Below are 24,088 nucleotides of genomic sequence, written 5' to 3'. Positions count from 1 at the left end.
CAAGTCTGAGCCAGATTCATGTATATTTGTAATGACTGTACTCACTCTGCAAATCCACCATGTTTAGGTTTAGGTTTAGGTTTCTTTATTTAGTCATGTTTACACAGGAAAACATGAAATTTGGCTTCTCAGTTGCATCTAATAGCAGGTAACAGACAGAATGAAATAAAACAGACAAATAGAAATAAGAAAGGTTAAGGTAAAGCAGTTAGATAAAACATCCATCCATCCATCCATTTTCCAACCCGCTGAATCCGAACACCAAAAAAAAAAAAAAAAAGGTAACAGGATATATATCAAAACCTTAAACATTATAGTGTCTTTTTCAAATTAATCAGCTCATTACTTACATTTTTTTATAGAACATTTAAATAAATTTAGAAACATAACTCCCAGAGCTCATTCCTAAAGGAGAAAAAAAAACTACCTACAGTAACATGGTACTGTATATGCAGTATACTGTATGCTTATATGGTTTACTCCAAGACTGACACTCTTTATATAAGCGTTGTTCCTGTGTAGAAATGCAACAATAAATGTTCTTCTGAAGAGACTCCTTAGTTCAGAGTAGTGGAGTACTGTCCAGGATTTACAAGTGTAGGTTTCACAAGTGTGTTCATGGGTTAATAAAGAAAAAAAGTGATATTATCTATTATGGCACCTCACGGGTTAATAAAGAAAAATATAAAATGATGTTATCTATTACAGCAGCCTTATTCCTGTTATGCAACATTTAATTAAAACATGCTTTTTGATTTTGCAGGGTCCCCCAGGACCACCAGGAAAAGTGGTAAGTATTCTCGCCAAAGCATAAGATAGGAACCAAGCTGGGATAGTGTTCATGATGGAGAAGCACAAGATGGTAGCCAAAAGTGGACGACACTTACAGATTGAACACTGTGCATACTGCATACATCCAAATAGTCCTAATGTGTGTGAGCAGTTCCTTCAAGTTTGTACTTGTGTAAGGGCATATTTGACATTTTGGTTTGTGTTTTGTCTTCGGAGGCTTTTGTGATGTATGTATCCTGTTCCGTGTTTTATGTAGTGTAGGTGTATATGGTTAACGATAGGAGTGGTCCCTGCAAACAGGGCTATGGACCTGTAGGTGTCATTTGTATTTGTAAGTGAGCCTTGCAAGTCATGTTTTGTGTGAAGCATCCTATGTAATATGTAGGCCTTATGTGCACTCTGTGTTGTATGTGTGTTCTCTGCATACTATGTTGTATAAATGGCATAAACCCTGTAGCATGTGCATAATTTTCTTCCATGCTCTTTATGTATGTACCCTTTGTATTTCCTGACAGTAAGTCTTGTAGAGTTGTGTACATTAACCACATTTGCTATTTTTCTGTACATATGTGTCATCTTGTGTAATATACTATACAGTATGTGGGAGAGGTTCTGTATGAATGAGTGTATTTTTATTCATCTGTTGTTAATATGCAGTTAACTTTTGCTCTGAGTAGAATATGCATTTGTGGAGTGGTGGCTCTGAGGCTAGGGATCTGCACTGGCAATCAGAAGGTTGCCGGTTCGAATCCCATAAATGTCAAAAGTGACTATACTCCATTTGGGCCCTTGAGCAAAGCCCTTAACCTGCACCTGCAATTGATTCATACTGGGTATGACGTTAACCTCAATCCAGTCCTACAAGTAGGCCCCCAACCTGCTGGGAAAACATGGTGGTTGGTGGCAGAATTGGCACACCAGCCACATTAAAAACCTTCCATTGGTTAATTTTATCTGAACTAGTGTGGTGCTGAGGTGTCACCCATTGCATGGCTGAACTCGGGTCCTAATCTGTGATCACTGAGTTGGTTTGTCATGTGGCGGGTGCTGTATCAGTACATGCTCCTAACCTCCCTCTCTCACAGTTTCTGGATTATGTGTACACTCATCCTGTATGCCAATGCAATGCAGTGTGTGCAATTATTGTACCTCCCTGAACTTCCGACATTATTCCTAGTGCCATACTTTGTGTGTACATTTGTTCTTTGTGCCCTGCGTGCCATGTGTTTGCTACAGGCACATGTTCAGACGAAATGTCCTAATCATCTCTCTCTCTCTCTGCTCTGCACAGATTGACTTTGAGCGAGGAATCCAGGGTGAAAAGGGAGAGAAGGTACATATGGTTTTTGTCCTTTCTTCATATCTTGAGATGACAGATTGAGATACGTGGGACACATTGGAAGTCAATGTGCTCATGGACATTGATCCTTTTCCAAAGCTTATGTTCTTGCAAGACTTATCTTTATTATTGTTTTTCCTTTTAGGGGGATCCTGGAGATCCTGGAGAGAGTGGAGCTAAAGGTTCCAAAGGGGACATAGGACCCCCTGGGCCTGCTGGGGAGCGGGTGAGTGGAGTAGAAAATCTTCAAAGGGCATTTCACTTTTTTTTCCTTCATGGCCTGATAAATGAATTTGTCTTAGCATAGATCTGCCTTCCTCTGACATATGGCTCCATATTCAGTCATGCTCTAGTATCTGATGTCCATATCTGGTGATATGATATCTGGTGTTTTGAGCTCAATGACTCATTATTTTTATGACTTTTTACACTATTCAGGGTACCTTAACTTTGTATTTGAACTCTTAAGCTTATTCTATTATAATAGAGATGGGACCCCTGGAATGTGGTAGTTGGATAATCATCAGAGATGGAGACTCTGGTTAGAGAGTCATGAATAGAGCACAGAGGGTGATAGTAATATCTAATACCTTATTCCTAATTTTCTAGATATAAAGTACTCCACTTCTGCAATCTGATGGTATTTATTTGCATGTGTGGTCTAATAAATAATGAATCAAAACAGTTAAATTACTCCAAATGCTGAGAAAAATACGATATCCTCACAGTGCTTTTGACTGCTTAAGTTAAACTGGTTTAGAAAAAGTTAGTGACCAGTTCTTGAAAAAGGAATTGTGACCACGAGGAGGCACCAGAGACCCCCAAACCACAGACACACTAAAGCGCCACACATTAAATAAATAAAATAAAGGATTTTCATTTTTGCAGGTCCCTTCTTCACAATCCTCCCAGTAATAAGGCACAATTATTCAATTAATGAATAATAAACCAATTAATCTGTCCTCCTTATGTCCTCCAGCTGAGTGTTGCCCACTTCCTCCTGACTCTGACTTCATGAGCTATGGAAATGGGCTCCTTTTAAGGTGAACCCCAGAGTGCCTGGGATGTCACATGGCCAGTTGGAAGCGTTTCCAGGTTACAAAAAAGCCAGGGAGGTCCTCCCCAGCAGTGTCCCCCCAGGAACCCTACAGGGCTGCACTTCCAGATTCCAACTCCCATACAGCCCTGCAAGTATCCAGACTGGGTCCCCACATAAGGGACACTGCCTTCTTAGAATAGTGGGGGATAAATTGCTCTTCTGTTGATTTTTGACATCTTTGGGCATCCCTATCAGGCCAGGAATCATAAGGCATCCCGGCCCTTATCCTTATCCTATCCTCCTGTTATGGCATCCTAGCAGAGTAAGGAATTCGCCTCTATCCTGGGTGGGCTGCCCACTGTCCTCTGGGGTATCTGCAGAATATAAAACAAATCTAACAATTAACAGGGCCTGAAGTAAAATAATTAGCTTTATCAAAGGCACGAAGAAGCCTAAATGATACCACATTACATATTTAAGGCTGTGAAATCTCCTTTTACTAGAAAGAAAATGCATACCTAAAGATGAACACAATAAACATCGTGTTGACATTAACTAATCCTTTAGAACTGTTTGTTTTAACTTTATATATACTTTACGTTTAATCATCAATGCACACAAAATGTGAAATGTTACAAGTAAAAACATTGCACGGCAGCAAAGTGCTCTTACTTAAAGTGAAGTATGGAAAGTGCACGAGGACAGAACAGAACACCAAACAGGTTAAGACGACACAACGCAATAAATAAGGCCAGGCTTTCTCACAATTATTTATGACCATATTATTATTTAATTATTATTTGGAATGGAACAAAAAATATAAATTATTCTCAGAAACAATGAAGTGAGAGATTCAGGAGTCATCATGTCTTTATTTGTGTTATCCTGCCAGTCCTAATCCCAGCTGTTCATTTGGTTTATAGGGTCTTGAAGGTCTAAGAGGGCCACCAGGCCAGAGGGTAAGTGGAGATCATGGTTGCAGTTTGGATGCAGTATCTGGGAATGATGAAAGTGTCATTTCTGTACTGACCCTGAGGCTATTTAGTGCCGGAGCTACAACATTTCTAATATTTTCTTAAATTCAGGGGGATGCTGGTGACCGAGGAAGTCCAGGAGAAAAGGTGGGTTCCATTATATGCTTTATTTATATACATTTTTGACATAATGTTAAAACTAAGACTCCTGCAATAGAGTTGTCATGCAATAAAACCTAAATGACCAGTCCAGAAGTCTCATTTCTGAGTACTATATGCCATTTTGTTCCTCTTCATTAGTAGGTTCTATGTTAGTATTACAGTACACAAGCGAGCTAATTATTTCTTACTAGCAAGTATCACGTAACAGGTGTGTGAAGAAAATATGTTTTTCATATTTTTTTTAATATATATTTCTATATTCTGTATAAATAGCCTTATACATAGGTAGACCCATTTATATTGCTATTATAGATTTCTTTAAGCCTCAACTAAAAGATGGCGTGGAAGTATCTAGCTCTTTTCTGCTTTCCAGCTGTCAGTTCTTCTTGGGTCTATAAGAATTCTGGATCCTTGTGTGTTAGTCAGGGTAGCTCAAGCAGAATGAAGAGTTAGATCGATTGGAAAAATAAATACATATACACAGAAGCCTTTACAGAGTGACTTCATAACATTTATTTAAAAGAAATCCACAACAGTTGTCATGACTGTACTTTCTCTTAGCAGTGGATTCCATTTTGCAATTCATCAGCTAGTGCCACTTATCTACACTATCTTCCTATAATAGACTGTTGCTTGTCCGTAGCAGGTTTCATTGTGGATACAATCATTAGATTAAGGTTGTCTTTCTACTTGTGTCAAGTTCTATTTTCTCTTATGGGATAAGATATTTTTCTCAAGCTATAGAAGTCTGTGTCCACTAGCTCTGTTTTCCAGGCTGAAGCTGCAGACCACATTCACATTCACACATCTGTGACATGCTGCCCAGTTTCTCTTGCCGTCCTTCATTCCACCGGATCCTGTTCTCAAACAACAGCTTCCCAGTGGGATGAAGTGCAGCACGGGAAGCACAATGCGTCAATTTTTTGAATTCTGAATTACCCTTAATATGTTTGTCAATCTGCAAGCACCACTGGACATATCCAGTATGAACAATGTCACTAAGTATCTTTATGACTCGGCTAGCAGGGACATCAATCATGTGTTCATTTCTTCTCAGGGTGATCGTGGATCCCCGGGTCTTGATGGCAGGAATGGGTTAGATGGAAAGCCTGGTTCTCCTGGATCCCCAGGGCTGCGGGTGAGTAATGATAAAGGATTACCAGCAGGGTCAAAAGCTAAGGGGGCTGTAGTGTACTGTAAAACTGGAGTGTGCATTTTGTTTTTCTCTAATCATGTTCCATGCATGTTTTCCTTTCAATTATGTCTGTTGTAATGAAAAACACAAATAAGCATAAAGAGTTGGGGTACCCTCAGGCAAACACTATATAACTGAAAATAAACATGAAGTATACAGGCATCAAGAAAGGGAAAAAAAAACACCTTCATGCGAGTCTCAAAGTAACTGCTCCAAGATGGCGACACTTACAGTTAAGTACAGGCAAGGCAGGAAAAGGCAGATCTAGGCAGACGGACACCATAAGTGACATCAGATGTGGTAAGGCTGTCAGTCATCTGGTCTGTAGAGGGAGGAAGAGAAGAAGCCGTAGTATACAGCGCTACCCTGTGGATCGGCAAGGAATTACCACCCTCAGAACCTTTAAGAAAACAAGCAGATTGCCTAACTTAAAGTTCAGTTATTGCTATAAATTTCACAGTCATTGAATAACTGACTGAATTTAGCATCATTTAAATAACATAAATCAATGTGTTATCCATTCACCCATTTTCTAAACCTAATTTAGTCCAATTCTTTGAGAGCTAGCATCTATTGTGGCATGATTGAGGGATCCAAACTTGAAAAGGAGCTTGTTTGTTTCACGGGACACTCACTCACATATCTGCTTAAACCCACACTGAGTCACCAGTCAACCCAAAATTCATATCTGTATAACATAAGAGAGAAAAAAAAGAATAATACACGGAGACAAATTAATATACAGAAGATCTGTGTGAGCTGTATAAGCTCTGCACAGACAGTGACCAGTCTGAGGTCTGAATGCAGTTTTTTGCTGACCATTTCTCTCTATTATAAAAGGAAATCCTAGGATGAGACTTGCTCGGAGATAATTTCAAGTGCCGCGAGATGAGATTTTTTGCCATTTAAAACCACGCCCACGGTCCACTCACCTCTCATTCGTGGGAATGCTATTGTCAGACACAGTTCCTGTGCTCTCAGCTCTATAAATGTTTATGTTTTCCACATTTAAATTCATTAATGAAAAATCTCGAGTTTCGTCCTTTAAAGAAGCTTTTCTGGACAGTATTTTTAGACATACAGTCTATTCGTTTAATCTAAGTGCAAATTTGGAAAATAAAGAGAGTAATAATCACCCCAGACCAAGTGGTATTGAAAACCTAGCAGGTCGGAAATAAAAGACAGAGTAGAAAACAAAGTAGAACGTCGTAAAGAGGTTCAAAAACAGCGCGATACACATGCAGAACAGGTTAGAGATTATGAAAGTACTAAAATTCGAAAGTCTCAAAAAACTGATAGTAAAGATTGCATTAGCGCAAACAAACGGAAATTATTACTCAGTGAAATAATGGAACATCAGAAAGAAATCAAATATATGGACATAGGTGATATGACAGAAGTATATAGATATTGTTCTGCTTTAAAATTTAAATCAGAGACTTGTAGATCGTCTAATTCGTGTTGCCATCAGGGAAAAACAGTGTTTCTTCCCAATGAAGAGGCGTATCTGCGAGAATTAAAAGATTTGTTATTTGGTGAAAGTGAAATCCACAAACACTACATACAAATCTACAATAATCTGTTCGCGTTCACATCATTCAGTGCTCAGAATGTAGATTTACACGATTCAGGACCATACGCTATGAGAATCTGTTGTCCTGCAACAATTAAAGCTACTACAAGTTTAATTTCAAAGAAACCATAATTTCGTCAGGTTTATATTTATGATCATGGAGAAGCGATGCAACATAGAATTGAAAGAGTTAAACAATCGGACGCATTAGAAATTCTACAGTCAATAAATGATACAAATCCATATGTCCAAAAGAATCACACTTTACACGAAATTTATAGTTAGTTCTATTATGCGTATGTAACAATCTGTTTAAATTGTACATACACGTCCCCATAAGCAAGCGGCAGATCCACAAAGTGACTATTGTGTAGGGCCCATCCTGGGGGTTGGCGAGTGAAGCGAACAGGGGGCAGAGCCCCCTAGTATTTAGAAATACTGAAGACTGGTTACAAAGTTACAGTGGGTACCACCTCATAGCACTATGGTCCTCTTGATCTCCCTGGTGGGTATCTTGTGTTTGGAACTCGCTCCTTTTCCATATCATTTATGTGAGTTTCTCCCAGTGCTGCAAACACATTTTGCCTAATGGACTGTTGAATATAAATTGCTCTTGAGTAAGGGAGGTTCTGTGTGTGAGTACATCCTACGCAGGGCTGGCCTGCCATATAATAATGGTTTCTGAATTTCACCTCTTGCTGCTTGTATAAAAGGAAAAAGTGTTTTCAGAAAATAGAAAAGTGTGGATAGGTGGCTGGAGTGCCTCCTAACTTACTGTGTTCTAAAGTGTATCTGCATAAATACTCCACTTGTATCTCAGCAGATCTACAAAATTCTGGTCATCAAATCACTTGTTTGTTTCACTGACGCTCATATCCGCTGAAACCCACACTGAATCACCAGTCAACTAAAAATTCATATTACTGTATAAGCATTATTCTGGGAAAAGAGCATTTATATATTACTATACAGCTGGCTACATTACTTACTATAAAATGGAAAAAAAAGTAAAAAAAAATATTTATATGGTAAACCAAAAAAAAAATTCAGCTCAGCTTTTTGAGATGGGCTACCTTAAAACAATATCAATGCAGGGTTCAGTGTCAATACGCTGTGCTTTGTTCACCCAAAATGTATTCAGGGAAATTTCCTGGAAGATATTATTATCTGTTTTGAACAATTTCAATTTAGAAAGTGTTTTAGTGTACACCATTTCTTCTCTTTATGTTATTTTTTTAAGCTGAGATGGTCTTTTGCCATTTTTCTAATAGGTGATTTACAAATAACTTTGACTGCAGAAATATTTTGAAGGGAGAGTCAGGTTGTCTGAGAAAACAAAGCCTTCAGCTAGAAGGCTGGGAAATTAAAAAAACTAAAACCAAAATAGTCTTACAACTCCCAGACACTCTGATTCCAATCCTGGCCTATACACTATCTGTGCAGAGTTTTCATGTTCTCCCCATGCCAATAGGGCTTGTGCACCACATCCCTTGTTTGTGAATGTTAGGATGATTGAGGACACTAAATTGTTCCTAAATGATGGTCTCTGTGTGTGTCCTCTGTGTGTTTGATCTTAGCCTCATGCCCATTTCTGCTGGGATTTCTATGACTCCCATGACACTGAGTTATATTATGTGGGTTCAAGAAACAAGTGGATAAATGAATAAATAAATAAAAATGTAACTGAGTGTTCAGCAGAAGGAGCTGGGGAGTGGGATGAGAATTTAGAAACATAATTTTCTGTTTCTTATAGTCTTTAAGATTACGAGATAGATAGATAGATAGATAGATAGATAGATAGATAGATAGATAGATAGATAGATAGATAGATAGATAGATAGATAGATAGATAGATAGATAGATAGATAGATAGAAATTCTGTCCCTGGCACAAATGAGGTTCTTTCTATCTATCTATCTATCTATCTATCTATCTATCTATCTATCTATCTATCTATCTATCTATCTATCTATCTAACTAACTAACTAACTAACTAACTAACTAACTAACTAACTAACTAACTAACTAACTAACTAACTAACTAACTAACTAACTAACTAACTAACTAACTAACTAACTAACTAACTAACTAACTAACTTTGTCCCCAGAAGGAAATTTAAAATTTTAAATAAAAATATATACACACACTATGGTCTGAGCACCAGAATAACTAAAGAAGAAAAAGTTAAAAAGAAAGAAAGCACCTCACTTGGCTGTCCCAGTACCAGTGAGGCATTATGCAAACATATTGCTGGTATTAAGGACCACCCCTAGTGTTTCTTGAGACACTTCTGTTGAACAATTTGTTGGCTGAAAGTCTTCATTGCTGGTGTGTCAGAGAGGGGATGCACAGCGTTGTTCATAATGCCTCTCAGTTATGTAGTAATTCTCTCTTTAGCTAGTAGCTCCAGGGGTCTAGAGTGCATCTCATAACTGAGCATTTGGGGCTAGAGCTGTGATCAGGTCAGGTCAGGTCAGGTTGGAAAGCATGTACTGGTATAGCGTATTGCTGCACCCACCTCTTGACGAAACAGCTCAAGGTCCCGGTTGGCAACCCCCAAGGCAGACACGCGGTCTAGTCCTAATATCTGGAAATTACCCTCTGTCTGCCGCAGCCAAGTGTTATGTGGGTGTCCCCTTGGCCTGGTCCAGCCACTCAGGTCCTCAACAATGAAGATCCTGTGAGCCGGATCACCCTTGGGGAATTATGCCACATGGCTGTAGTTCCATTATTGGTGTTCCCTCACAATGCAGGTAATGTGCTTCATTCAGGACTCCTGAGCAACTGCTCATTCGACACAAAGTCAAACCAACAGTACCCAAGGATTCTCTGAGGAGACACAGTACTGAAGGAGTCCAGTCTTCATCTCAGGTCACTGGATAGCATCCATGTCTCACAACCATATAGCAAAACAGGAAGCACCAGGATTCTAAAGACTTGGACCTTCATCCTTTTGCATAGATAGAGAGCGCCACACACCCCTTTCCAGCGACCTCATGAACCCCCCCATGCTCCTCCCAGTCCATCTACTGACTTCATAAGAAGAGTCATCAGAGACATGAATGTCACTGCCGAGGTAAGTAAACCTCTCGACAAGGTCAACACTCTCTCCGCAAACCGACACACTGCTGATGGCCGTGCCCAAGAGGTCATTAAAGGCCTGGATCTTAGTTTTTCTCCAAGACACTTGCAAGCCCAAACACTCAGACTCCTCGCTCAGTCTCTCCCTTTTTCTATCTTGCACTGATTATGTCAAAAAAATAAATAAAAATCACAATTCAATATAATATCTGACACTAACTTGTATTAGCTTTTAATGTGGAAGAATAACCTGGGAGTGGCACAATCAGAATATGAAAATGAAATCAACAAGTTTGGAGTAGCAGATACATGCAGAGTGTAAAAGACTGAAGCTTTTAATTCCTAAAAGCAGGCTGTCACCATAAGCAGGTTGGTGTGATTTCACCTACACTTTGCATTCCACTGAAATTTTCATCCAATCCACAAACTCTCATCCATTTCATTTTAAGTTAACTGTCTTTTTTAGCTTAAGGATACTTAGACTAATGGACGATAGTACGTAGGCAAAGACTAAAATGTGTTATTGAACAGATTGAGTTATTTTAATTTTAAATTATTTTAATTACATTTTTCTAGTTTCTTAAAGAAAATGCCACTGTTAATCCATCCAGACTTCCTTCGGTAATGCCTAATTTTTGTGTCCTTTGTGTATGTTATGAATGGAGCTCCTTTATTATTTCTTCCATTTTTTGTTTTTGTTTTGGAGCTGTAAAAATCATCTAGGTGTTATTTCTAGGGTTTTTATATTCAGGCAATTCAATTCTGTGGTCAATTTCTTAATTGGAACCTTAGATTATGACTTTCATTTAACCTCTTTTCTGACGCCATTTTGTTGTGACAATGGGTTACACCATTTTGCGGATTCTATAATCATGTTGTGGGTCCTGACGTCTAGGGACGTGGCGTTTAAGGTCACAACATCAGAGGTCAATTGGAGAAGGATTTTGTATCTGAGATTGAACAAAACTTAGTTACTTGCGATTCTCTTGGTTTTTTGGTTACTGGTTCTAGAAACAAGCGTTGCTTTTTGACTTTGATTTTTGGTTTATGATTTGACTCTGATGTCCTCCTTTTTTCTTCTGGTCTTTGTTTTACCCTTGACTCCATTTTTTCTCCTGATCTCCACTCTTAATTTTTGAACTGTCTGCCTTTTTTGAAGTTAGGACAACATATCATATGTAGGGACAGTAGTGAATATGAATTAAGGCAGAGGCGCAATGAGAAGTGTGTTTAGAATGTGCTACCTACCCTTCCAAAAATTGTAGTCTAACTGAACTTTTCCATCATTAATTTCAGGGTGATCAAGGAAAGCAAGGTGATTCAGGCAGAGATGTGAGTATGTCAGTTACATACATGTTCTGTTTTGGGCCACTGATGCCCCTCTAAACATATTTGTTTTGTGTCTATCAGGGCCTGCCAGGTTTGAGAGGGGAGCAGGGACCGTCGGGGCCAGTGGGACCACCCGGAATTCAAGGTTTGCCGGTGAGTCTTGAGACAACTGCTTGGAAAGGTTTTTTAAAGAAACTTGCAACCTAGGCCACTTGTGAGCAGCATAATAGTTCAGAAAGTTAACTTCCTTTTCTCCATCAGGGTAAACCTGGAGAAGATGGGAAGCCAGGAACTCCGGGAAAGAATGTAAGAATGAAATATTTGTTTCTTGATCTCTAATCCCTCTTCCAAGTGCCTTATCAGGACCTTTAATTATGAATTGCAATGCATAATTCCTAATCTGAAAAAGCTTATGGCTGCTGTAGTTTCAGCAGCTGGTGAACACCCCTATGAAAACATACAGTATTCAATGATCATCCAGCTGTCACACATTTGCTGATTCTCATTCGTGTGTTTCTAGGGAGAAGATGGGACTCCGGGTGAAGATGGGAGAAAGGTAGGCATACTGACATATGTAATGACAATGATGTGCACTGTTCTCAAGCTTTTTCATTCTCCTTTATATGAATCATTGTCATAAGAAGATCTTCTAAACTATTGAATCTTCTGAGAGTAACTTAGCTATGCTTACATTCTAGGGAGAAAAAGGAGATCCTGGAGCTACAGGGAGAGATGTAAGTACCTATACTAGAAATGTATGCAGAATCAAAGTTGCTTGTTCACCATGAGTAAGAATAGGTAAGTAAATCACCACTTATTCACAATTAAATGACGTATTGCAATTTCCAGACTTATGGAACAGCCATTCATTTTCTGCCACTTATCTGGGTCACGGAGGCAGCAGTCTAAGCAAAAATGCTCAGACATCTCTTTTCCCTGCCACCTCCTCTAACTCCTCAGGATACTGAGGCATATCCAGGCAATCTCTCTCTAGCATGTCCTGGGTCTGCCCCAAAGTCTCTTTCTGGTTGGACATGCCCGAAACACCTCCCCAGAGATGGGGAGACATCCTAATCAGATGCCCAAATCATCTCAACTGGCTCCTTTTGATGTGGAGGAGTAGCAGCTGTACTGCAGTTCCTTCCAAATGTCTGAGCTTCACACCCAACCTCTAAGGCTGAGCCTGGACACCTTGTGAAGGAAACTCATTTCTACCACTTGTATCTGTGATCTACCTCTTTTGGTCACTACCCACAGCTTGTGACCTTAGTTGAGGTTAGGAACGTAGCTCGACCAGTAAATGGAGAGCTTTGCCTTTCAGCTCAGCTCCCTCTTCACCACAACTGACTGGTACAAAATCTGCATCACTATGGACGCCATTCTAATACGCCAGTCATTTTTAATAGAACATTCTGTCAAATTAGTATATGCATATTGTCAAAGAATTTCTACAAAAATTATTCAGACTATTGGGGTATTCATAATTTGTGTATTTTGGAGATGAAGTAGTTATGCCATTAGTTTTATTATGCAAACAATGGCTTTTGTCATATCTGGCTAAGCAGAGTCGCACCATGTGTTCCTTATTTGCAATCAAAGAAGAGCGGTTGTTGCTTTGACTTGAGATGTGCTTTGGTATCTGACAATAACATCCTTAAACTGATACATTCAGACCTTTGTCTTTTTAATTTAATCAAGCTATTGAAAAAATACTCCAGACCTACCATTCCAAAAAATATTCCCATCTTTCAGTGACAAAAATACTGTTTCAATATAAGAAAATACAGAGACACAGTTAAAGCAATCGGGTCTTGAATGATAATGAGACTTCAGGCTAATCTAAAAATGACCACTCAACCAGAAATGCCACTTGCTGTTTTCCCATAGGCAGAATATTCATTTGCCTAGAGGTGTTGGATGTGGTGTATATCTAAAACCCAACATATTTAAACCATCAAAATGCACCTCTTGGAAGCAATGCAATTTGTAATGCTTTTATAACTCAGGTTGCTCCTGAGAATAGAAATTCTGGGACTTACTACCCCTATAAGGTTATTAAACACATCTGGGTTTTGCTATGATTGCTAGTTGATTTCCTCCAGCAGTCTCTGTTGTAACTTTCATTTTGAAACATGTACATTTTTCCATAGTAGTTAGTAGTTTTAGTCAGTACAATGTAGTTGCATATATAAATATAAAATAATCACACATATATATAGTAAAATAATCACAAACACAAAAGAATAAGATTTGAAGATCCCGCCCCAGATGTCACATGTCATAAGCTTGGCAGTGGGAAGACTGCTCTGGGTCAAACTGTCACTCTTGGCACAGCCTCGCTTGCTGGTCCACCAAGACGCCATAGTGTTTTAGGACCTCTGCCTTTAACATGTTCACCTAATCACTCATTTTAAAACATCTTCATAGTTCATTGCTATCACAAACATTTCTTAACTCAGGCCGACTATACCCTGTGCATATTTTTCTGAAACAAAATTACCACTGAAGAGCATGATTATGATGTGAGAAATCATGAATTATTAGTCATTAAATTAGGCCTTGAAGACTGGTGCCCTAGGCTGAAGGGTGCAGTACACCAATTTGTGATTTCTACTAACTGCAAAACCCTTTCATACTTAAAAACAGCGAACTGAATCATTAACCGACTCCTCCCATGTAGTTTTGGGAACCAACAGTTGTCACCTTCTCACCAAGCTTCTTGCTGATATGTCTTGTAGCCCATTCCAGCCTTGTGCAGTTTTACATTCTTATCCCTGACGTCCTTTGACAGCTCTTTGGTGTTTCCCATCGTAGTGGAGAGGAGGGAATGGAAGAAACTGATTCTGTGGCCAGGTGTGTTTTGTACACATGACGAGTTGAGATCAGGAGTATCTGTAATTGATCGATTCATTGATTGATGGGCACATAGTCAATCTGTGGGAGCCAGACTTCTGGCTGGGTTGTAGGGGATCAAATTCCTATTTCTCTCAATGACATGCAAATCAATTTATAACTTTTATGTAATGTGTTTTTTCTGGATTTTTTGTTGATTTTCTGTCTCTCTCCATTAAAATGAAACTACCATGAAAATTAGAGACTGTTCATTTCTTTGTAAGTGAGCAAACTTACAAATTCAGCAAGGGATCAAATCCTTATTTCCCCCACTGTATTCTAAATAAGCAGCAAGGTTTTACACTTGTGCTTCAGCTCTCTGAAATTTCAGTGACTATTGTGGCAATAATTTATACAAGGATTCAATGAATTTTGTATAGATTAAACATTTCTTTAGCATCTAAGGTGGCATGTTTATGAATATCCATTTTCCAAGTATATATTTTTTTTTATTTGCAATGCAGAGCCATTCATTTCAGTTCTTTTCTTTTCAGAATGTCTTCATCCATCCATCCATTTTCCAACCCGCTGAATCCAAACACAGGGTCACGGGGGTCTGCTGGAGCCAATCCCAGCCAACACAGGGCACAAGGCAGGGAACCAATCCCGGGCAGGGTGCCAACCCACCGCAGGACACACACAAACACACCCACACACCAAGCACACACTAGGGCCAATTTAGAATCGCCAATCCACCTAACCTGCATGTCTTTGGACTGTGGGAGGAAACCGGAGCGCCCGGAGGAAAGCCACGCAGACACGGGGAGAACATGCAAACTCCACGCAGGGAGGACCCGGGAATCGAGCCCAGGTCCCCAGGTGTCCCAACTGCGAGGCAGCAGCGCTACCCACTGCACCACCGTGCCGCCCTCAGAATGTCTTTCACATATTAAATGTTTCATTGGGTCATTGAGTCCAGTTTGGTATACTCCACAGTTCACTTAGGTAAATAAATACGGGAGCCATGTGAGGAAGGTCTCAGATGAGTTTGGAGCTGTATTATTCCAGGGAATCTAAATGTCAGTCAGTCAGTCATTTTCCAACCCGCTATATCCTAACACAGGGTCACGGGGGTCTGCTGGAGCCAATCCCAGTCAGCACAGGGTGCAAGGCAGGAACAAATCCCAGGCAAGGTGCCAGCCCACCACAGGACACACACCCACACACCATGCACACACTAGGAACAATTTAGGATCGCCAATGCACCAAACCTGCATGTCTTTGGACTGTGGGAGGAAACCGGAGCACCCCAGAGGAAACCCAAGCAGACACGGGGAGAACATGCAAACTCCACGCAGGGAGGACCCAGGAAGAGAACACGGGTCTCCTAACTGTGAGGCAGCAGCACTACCACTGCACCACCATGCCGCCCTGGGTTCTAAATGTTACATCCTAAATCAAAGATGGTGGTGTTGTATGGACTTAGTGTAAAAAACAAAATAAAAAGTATTTGGGAGTGAATGTTTCAGTCCAGATTCTGAAATCTGCTTGGTCGAGAGGGCAAAATAACAGAATGCTTGCTATTTCCCTTTTAAGAAATACAAAGAACATACAGTAGCATTTGTTTTCTTGTTTTGAGGAAAAAGTATTGTTTTTCTCCATAAAGTAAATTCATCTTCAAGTGATAGATAGATAGATAGATAGATAGATAGATAGATAGATAGATAGATAGATAGATAGATAGATAGATAGATAGATAGATAGATAGATAGATAGATAGATAGATAGATAGATAGATCTTTATTGTCATTGTCACTTTTACAAAGGAACAACAAAATTGAAGGTGTTTTTTGTTTTTAATTGGTTACATATTTTTTTTGTGTATTCTGACTGTTGTGATCTTTTCATACAAATGAAAATTGTGAGATTTACAGACTTTTTAAAGTCAATTGAAAGAAACAAAGTCAGGCAGTTGCGGGGTCTGTTTTGTTGTATGAGAAAAGATGAGAATCATAACTGAAAGGAGCAAAACAGACTCAAAATCACAACAAAATCTGCAATTGTCTTCGCCTTTATTATTATTAAGTAGATATCAAACAATTTATCAGGTGTGCACCTCAGTCTTAAATACCAAGACTGCCATGAACCTGAACACAATTCAACGAGAGGCACACATCTGGAAACAGTATAACGTCAAAGCAACAACAGAGCATTACGAATGGTACCCCACACTAATGGTACAAAACAAATATACCAAACAGGCAGAAAAAAGATGAAAAAATAACTTTAATGATACAAAACTCCCGATACCAATGAAATAATTTGTTGTGTTTGTAGAAACTCCTAATAGTTTTCAGGTGGGCCCATCCTTTCAAGGTTTCTTCTTCTATTCAAGAGGTTTAATTTGTACCTTCTCTCTGTTGCTCTACTGCTTATATCTTTCATGATACTTGGGTTATGAGATCCAACAATACTTGAAAATCAAGAAGGTGGACTTAACGCTCAACATATAGCTCACTGGCACAGATATTACCCTCATTAAAGGTCTCCCTATGCCCCTTTATCTTGCATTCCTTTCTTTAATAGTTTGTGTACTTTATGGGAGGAGTGGATTCACAAGTTGGAGATTTGCCACTGGTTTTGGTTTTCTAGCATGCTTTATCTCAGAGCACCAGCTGGTTGCCCCATAATGTCATGTTTTTCATTGTTAGATTTAAGCAACAGTATTTCCTGTGGTATCTTATTTTCGGAATACTTTAATTGCAGGCATTATGACAGATAATTCCTATAGGCATAATACTGATACACTTTAACTACAGCATTTCGCTAGTACCAGCTGAATGTTTGCTGTTAGAAGTTGCCGCTTGGCAGTGCTTAGTATCAAACACATTTATTAACACTTTATTCAACCATTGGCAGGGTCGAGATGGAGTAAAGGGTGACAGAGGTGAACCAGGGCCAACAGGGTCTCAAGGTCCAGTTGGTCAGCCTGGAGTACCTGGGAACCCCGGGCCACCTGGACAGGTAAAGTTCTGGCAAAGTTAACTTTGTTACTTCATTCCTAATGTAGCTATAATATGCACACATTTAAGGAAATCGCTGTATGTTTCTGCACAGGTGGTATATGTGAAAGGTTTAGAACCAACATCTGTTACTGGACCTCCAGGACCACCTGGACCCCCTGGCCCTTCGGTAAGTGCACTTTCTTCTTCTAATTAACCATTTGTTACAAACCTGAGAAGGAGGCTCTGAGGAAGTTTTAAATGTTTTAATTCATGATCTTTGTATTGGATTGTCTTGGTCTGATTAACTGTGATTATTAAAAAAACAGTAACAGCACACTGCACGAAAACATGCAGTGAATACACGTAACTTGATTTGAGCATTCCTAGTTATCATCCTCTTTCTCTGTATGTTTAGCATTCGTTTGCTCAGAGGTTGATGCGCTTGCTGCTTCCTGAGCAGCTCTTATTTTCTCCACCCTAGCGGCCTGCTTCTTCTCTTCTTTTGTTGACATCTTTTCGCGTTAAAACTGATTAAGTCAGTGTTTGTATTGCAATTACTTAGTACGTTTTCTTTAATTTTTCATTTAAGCTGGCACTTAAGTCTTCAATCTGCCTCAAGAATGATTTAAGATATAAAGAAGTAGGGGAAGTGACGGCAAAGGTGGTAGGGATGAGAATGGCACACATATGCATGCGCCGCATGGCCACCCTGCTCCCGAGAGTTGATTCTACAATAAAATAAAAATAATAAAAATCGTCAGTGGACATAAGGGATCACGTAGTATATGTATACCAAATTTCAGGTCAATAAGTCAAACGGTTTGCGAGCTACAAGTGATTTAAAATCCAGGACTGACAAACAGACAGTCATGGTACCGTATTATATAAGAAGATAAAGATTCTAAAATGGCACATTACTGGTTTGTGTGGTTCCTTATAGAACCGTTCCATGATAAATAAAAATGTAATTCTGTTAAAGGTTCTTTTCATATGAAATCGGTTCTTTGAGCTTTGAAAATGTTCATAATATGTGGACAAAACAGAAATCTTTAATTTGTTGATGGCGACCTAGCAGGATGCTAACAGATCAAGAAAACCTGAGCTTTGTGACGATGCGGGTTCTCTCCATGCTCCCTTTCAGCTTCTGGGAGCCCTTGAACCCTGCACCGTCGGTAATGTCACCGATGAGCTTGGCAGTGAGGCATAACAAATGGAGCAAGGGGATGGTGTACAAAAGTGCCAAGTGCTTTTATTAAAAACAGCAAACAAACAATCAAAAACAAAGTATTCAAAATAAAGTGCAGTGTCTTCCAAAATCTTTAAATAAATAATCCATAAAATCGGTGCAGAGTGGAGGTTAAAACCGATAAATAAATCCTTAAAACAACGAGATTAAAACAATGCTGGAAGCAGTCTCTTAAAAATAATCCACAAAGCCCGGTGTCTTTTACCTGGTGGCTCCCCTGCTTCTCCCATCTGGACTCCACAACAGGAGAGTTGCTGTTCTGCAGCAGCTGACCTTCTCTCCACTCATCTGGTCTGGAGGCCTCCCGATTCGTGGTTTCGGTCACACACTCTCCAGACCGAGACTTAGGTTCCCTAACGACCAGGACGTTCACGCCAGGGAATTCACATCCCAAGCCTCCCAACTCTTGCTGCCTTCTCGGCCTTACGCGGCCAGCCGTCCTTCTTCCGGTCACTCCCGCTCTCTACTAAATGGTCAGCGGGAGCAACCACTACAAACTGCCCTAGGTGTTGGCCAAACACCCCTGCTAGGGCTCACTGTCCAGCTGCCTGCCTGTGATCCTTCGCTCGCTCACACCGGCTCTTTCTCTCCACAAGCTTAAGCTGTGTTATTGTGTCATTTTAAAACCACAAAGCTGCTTGCTATTTCCTGAGTCTGATACCATCTATTTGTAGTAAATTATTGAACCTGATGCAGAACTAAATAAATAAAAGTTCTTTCCGGAACCCTCATGTGGATTGTTCTTTTGAGAACCAAAAATGGTTCCCCTGTGACATTGCTATGAAGAACCATTCTGGCACTTTTGTTTTTAAGAGTATGGGACTAGTTGGAAACTCTTTAAGGCCTGCGCTAATCTTACCAAGTAACTTCATGACATAATAACTTTGTATGAGGAAGACTATAGTTTCTTTGCTATGGATTTTTGTTTTCTAACCACTTTTATTTTTATTCATAGTTATTTCATTTGATTTTCAAAATAGCGGTAGCTCATCACAGGGAATTTACACAGAAAAAGGTCAAGGTGTTAAAAAAAATAATAATAGCGACCTCATATAAAAATGGGAATACAGTAATCCCTCCTCCATCGCGGGGGTTGCGTTCCAGAGCCACCCGCGAAATAAGAAAATCTGCGAAGTAGAAACCATATGTTTATATGGTTATTTTTATATTGTCATGCTTGGGTCACAGATTTGCGCAGAAACACAGGAGGTTGTAGAGAGACAGGAACGTTATTCAAACACTGCAAACAAACATTTGTCTCTTTTTCAAAAGTTTAAACTGTGCTCCATGACAAGACAGAGATGACAGTTCCGTCTCACAATTAAAAGAATGCAAACATATCTTCCTCTTCAAAGGAAACAGAGAGGAAAGCAAACAAATCAATAGGGCTGTTTGGCTTTTAAGTATGCGAAGCACCGCCGATACAAAGCTGTTGAAGGCGGCAGCTCACACCCCCTCCGTCAGGAGCAGAGAGAGAGAGAGAGAGAGACAGAGACAGAGGAAAACAAACAGTGAAAAATCAATACGTGCCCTTCGAGCTTTTAAGTATGCGAAGCACCGTGCAGCATGTCGCTTCAGGAAGCAGCTGCACACAGAAGGTAGCAACATGAAGATAATCTTTCAGCATTTTTAGACAAGCGTCAGTAGCGTCTAGGTGTGCGAACAGCCCCCCTGCTCACACCCCCTACATCAGGATCAGAGAAAGTCAGCGCAAGAGAAAGAGAGAGAGAGAGAGAGAGAGAGAGAGAGAGAGAGAGAAACAAAGTAAGTTGGGTAGCTTCTCAGCCATCTGCCAATAGCGTCCCTTGTATGAAATCAACTGGGCAAACCAACTGAGGAAGCATGTACCAGAAATTAAAAGACCCATTGTCCTCAGAAATCCGCGAACCAGCAAAAAATCCGCGATATATATTTAAATATGCTTACATATAAAATCCGCGATAGAGTGAAGCCGTGAAAGGCGAAGCGCAATATAGCGAGGGATCACTGTAGCTGCAGTAGAGGAAATAAAATGTAGTTTTAGGACTGGATGTTCTTTTATGTTGCAACTTGGATCTTTCCATCTTTGTATTCAGAATGCACACTTTATCTCTTACAGTATAATGTCATTGTGAGAGGCTGCTAATAAACGTATGATTTTGTCACTCTGCAGGGCACCCCTGGTGTTCGTGGAGAGACTGGATTCAGGGTGAGTTCCTCTGTGTTGCTGATTATGTATAGTAAGAATGATAACCCCCAAAACACACACATACACTGCTCTTCCTAATTTTATGCTCTTCACCAATATTTTTTGGGCAACACTTTAGCTAAGGTATCCATTATAAGCATCTGTTAATATCTTACCAATTATACTATTAACAATAATATATTATTGAAAATAATTTTACTTTTTATCACTTGGCATGATTTAGTATGAGCACAAAAAGGATTATATTTTATGACATTAATTAATTCTTAAGCCGCTCCATATGAGTTATTTATTTATAATGCATAGTTCTGAAAAAATCTGGATGATTTTAAGGAGAATATATTACTTGCATGCCTGCTTGCCATCAGCTGTACAGACCAACGTCAACTGCTGCCAAAGTAAAGCCTAATTGTTAACATTTCCAGTCAAGCCCAGGTGCTGCTTGTTCCAACCATTACCATAATTCAGAAACAGTTTATATTCCCATTTGGTTGTGTCTTCAAATGTTAAATACATCCTAGTTAATGGACCACTATCTCGTAACTACAAATAATCGTCAATTAATGCTGTTGTTCTGATTTTTGAGTAGACGACACTACTTTTAGCATGGCCTTTGTGTTACCATACAACATAGTAAAGCCAATAATTAGGACATTTCTGTATTGAATCAATAAAGTTTTAACTATATAATTTCTAATATGGGAACTGTGTATCTCCAGGCTCTTCATTTGTTGCCTTCACACAAATGATCCCTGATGTTGTCGAACATCCTGCTTGATCACTCATCCTGCTCTTGTTCTTCTACTCCTATAAGGCACTGGAAAACTTTGCATGAAGGGTTATTTGTGTTATGACATTTCTAAAATGACAGCAAATGGCCTGTATGATTACATTCAATATAATAGTCATGAAATTTCTGCAAAATAAATGAAATGAGATATTTAAGACATACAAATATTTAATATTTGTACATATTTAAGACATTTTTCAGACAAACTCAAACATGCTGTAGTAAAATTTTATTATTATGTAAAATAAATTAAAATAAGTGTTTAAATAGAATGTAAACAATAAACCCTATGTTGTACTTTAATTTATTTATAATAGCTTCCTGAAATATATATATGAATTTAAAATAATTACGGTGATATTTAATAGCTTGAATTATAATGCATTAAAAATGGCAATTCTTTCATAAATGATGTAAGTAATGCAAAATATCAAGGACATATTTAAAAAGTCTGCTATTTAAATGTATTTTTTATCCTTACTAACATGTTTAATAAAATGTTCATAATGGATATCTAAAGTAAAGTGTTACCAGTTTTTGTTCCCACATAATGTCCTGCTGACTTTTTGAAGGCCAAGTAAGCGCCATTAAATGTATAAACAGATGTGTTGTTCATTGAAGTGCCACAAAGTAAATTGTGGGTCAGTAAAATCCATTAAGGCTGAGGGGATCGAGTGAAGAGAGACAAATCAACAGAGGATCAGTGAAGATGAATTAGTCTACTTCAGAAGACTAGGAACCTAGCACCTTCTGAATTCCCACAGAATCTAAAGAGGAATGTTGTAATAACCGATAATTGTCCGTGGGGTCCACATGACCAGTTAAGAACCCTACAGGTTAATAATACTCTCCAAAATTTGTTGATGTGCAATATATTATTATGGCAATCCATATATACTGTAGTTGCCTTCCGAAAGATAATGAGTTGTGAGGATAGTAGCTGATATATCAAGAATCTCAGTGATTTGGAGTTATGGTTTATATGCCTTTTCCATTAACTTTTTCGAAGTTTTCACTCTCAGGCCTGTTCAACAAATCCAGTAGGGCCCGGGTTTCCAGTTACCAAAAATCCAAGTCTAAATGTGTAGGCCTTAATTTCCAGTACTGATCTGAATAGTAATTTCTGTCCATCTTTCAGGGAGACCAAGGACCAGTGGGGTCCAAAGGAGACAGGGTAGGTTGGAGACTTCAGTGTTCTTACTGAGGACCCCGTGAACCAGAAGCTGGCTAACTGGTCCTTTTACTGCGTTTTCTAACAAGCTTACCAGATTGAATTCTTATTCTTCGTTGTCCTTAACGTTTCAGGGTGACCCTGGGGAAGATGGTAGACCTGGACAGCCAGGAACATCAGTGGTAAGGTCTTTGTGTTCCTTTGTTCTTTGAATAGGAGATTATGGTAGGCTCTGTATTCCAATGAGCTGGTAACCTCTCCTGTTAGCAAGCCGTTTTTGCCTTCAAATTAAAGCAGTGATTGCATCTCTTTTCACCAAAGTCCCTTACTTTCCTATGGAACTCCATGTCATGTCAGATGTGATTCTTTATAATCCAGAATATAATCTTTATCTGATTTCATGCATAACATTGGAATTGATGGGAAGAAGTTCTCTCCATTCTATTGAGCATTCCTCACCATCCTTAGTCTTTCATGTTTACTTGTGTTGTTGGTGTTGTTGTTTCAGGATGTGAAGAGAGCTCTCTCCAGTTATGGAATAGAGGTAAGGAGTTGAAAGCATTTGCTGTTATGAAAATCAGAAAAGGTAACAGGGTTTTAGAGAGAGGTATGTGAATTAAACGTTAGACACATCAAACATGTCATAACACCCTCTTTTGAATCAGCCATGTGACACTCCTTACTATTGGCCTCAAGTGTTTCTACTCATTTCTTATTCCAAATTATCCAATTCTTTAAAAGTGTATTGCAAATATGACACTGCTCTGGCGTTCTCGATAATAGCTCAGCATGTAGTCTTAACTATTTCAGATTTATCAATTTGCACTTCATAGTTTACTTGCCCAAGTCTGTTCTTATCCTGGTTTAGTCCTAAACTCACTGTGATCCTGACATTGTATACATATCTGTCTGCAGCATCATTTTTTTTTCCAGATTTCTGATATGCAAGTGGTGGTAGAGAATTCAAAGAAGAAACCATCTGTAGGAGAAACTGGTGCTCCAGGGCCCAGAGGAGAGAGGGGAGACAAAGGGGACAAGGGTGACTTCGGTGACCGTGGTCTACCTGGAAAGGATGTAAGTGCAGTCATTTTCTGAAACTATCATGTTAAACTGCAAAGAGGAGCTGTCTGAACTTTGAACCCCTTTGAATAAATAGTTATATTTTCAGAAATTGTGCTACAATCAGATGCACATGAGGTCATGTTTCCATGGTGGTGGTATTTTACCCAGAGGTGGAAGATGATCCATAGTTCATTGTTTGAGTCCTGTAGATGTGTATAATGTCAGACCTGTGATATTAACTGAAGCACATGATAAACCTTATGTGAAAGTTAACGTCTTCTTTGTTAAGAGATTATTTGTTCTAATCT

General features: G+C 39.2%; 1 protein-coding gene across 5 annotated transcripts in view; it reads left to right on the top strand.

Annotated features, from left to right (window-relative positions):
* The window catches only part of col7a1 (collagen, type VII, alpha 1), a 173,119-nt gene that overhangs the window by 105,237 nt on the left and 43,794 nt on the right, over positions 1-24,088 (top strand). For all 5 annotated transcript variants that reach the window (XR_007933886.1, XR_007933887.1, XM_051921176.1 and 2 more), the window contains exons 64-81: positions 764-790; positions 2,084-2,125; positions 2,277-2,357; positions 4,094-4,129; positions 4,256-4,291; positions 5,364-5,444; positions 11,454-11,489; positions 11,568-11,639; positions 11,748-11,792; positions 12,007-12,042; positions 12,185-12,220; positions 17,238-17,342; positions 17,436-17,510; positions 20,722-20,757; positions 22,686-22,721; positions 22,853-22,900; positions 23,227-23,262; positions 23,652-23,792. Coding sequence is in view for 3 of the 5 variants with exons in the window: in XM_051921176.1 (XP_051777136.1) it covers positions 764-790; positions 2,084-2,125; positions 2,277-2,357; positions 4,094-4,129; positions 4,256-4,291; positions 5,364-5,444; positions 11,454-11,489; positions 11,568-11,639; positions 11,748-11,792; positions 12,007-12,042; positions 12,185-12,220; positions 17,238-17,342; positions 17,436-17,510; positions 20,722-20,757; positions 22,686-22,721; positions 22,853-22,900; positions 23,227-23,262; positions 23,652-23,792 (1,005 nt within the window). In the remaining 2 variants the exon portion in view is untranslated. The remainder of the gene's footprint in view (positions 1-763; positions 791-2,083; positions 2,126-2,276; positions 2,358-4,093; positions 4,130-4,255; positions 4,292-5,363; positions 5,445-11,453; positions 11,490-11,567; positions 11,640-11,747; positions 11,793-12,006; positions 12,043-12,184; positions 12,221-17,237; positions 17,343-17,435; positions 17,511-20,721; positions 20,758-22,685; positions 22,722-22,852; positions 22,901-23,226; positions 23,263-23,651; positions 23,793-24,088) is intronic.

Source organism: Erpetoichthys calabaricus, chromosome 18 (genome assembly GCF_900747795.2).
Source record: "Erpetoichthys calabaricus chromosome 18, fErpCal1.3, whole genome shotgun sequence".
NCBI lineage: Eukaryota > Metazoa > Chordata > Cladistia > Polypteriformes > Polypteridae > Erpetoichthys > Erpetoichthys calabaricus.
This window is presented reverse-complemented; position numbering and strand designations above follow the sequence as displayed.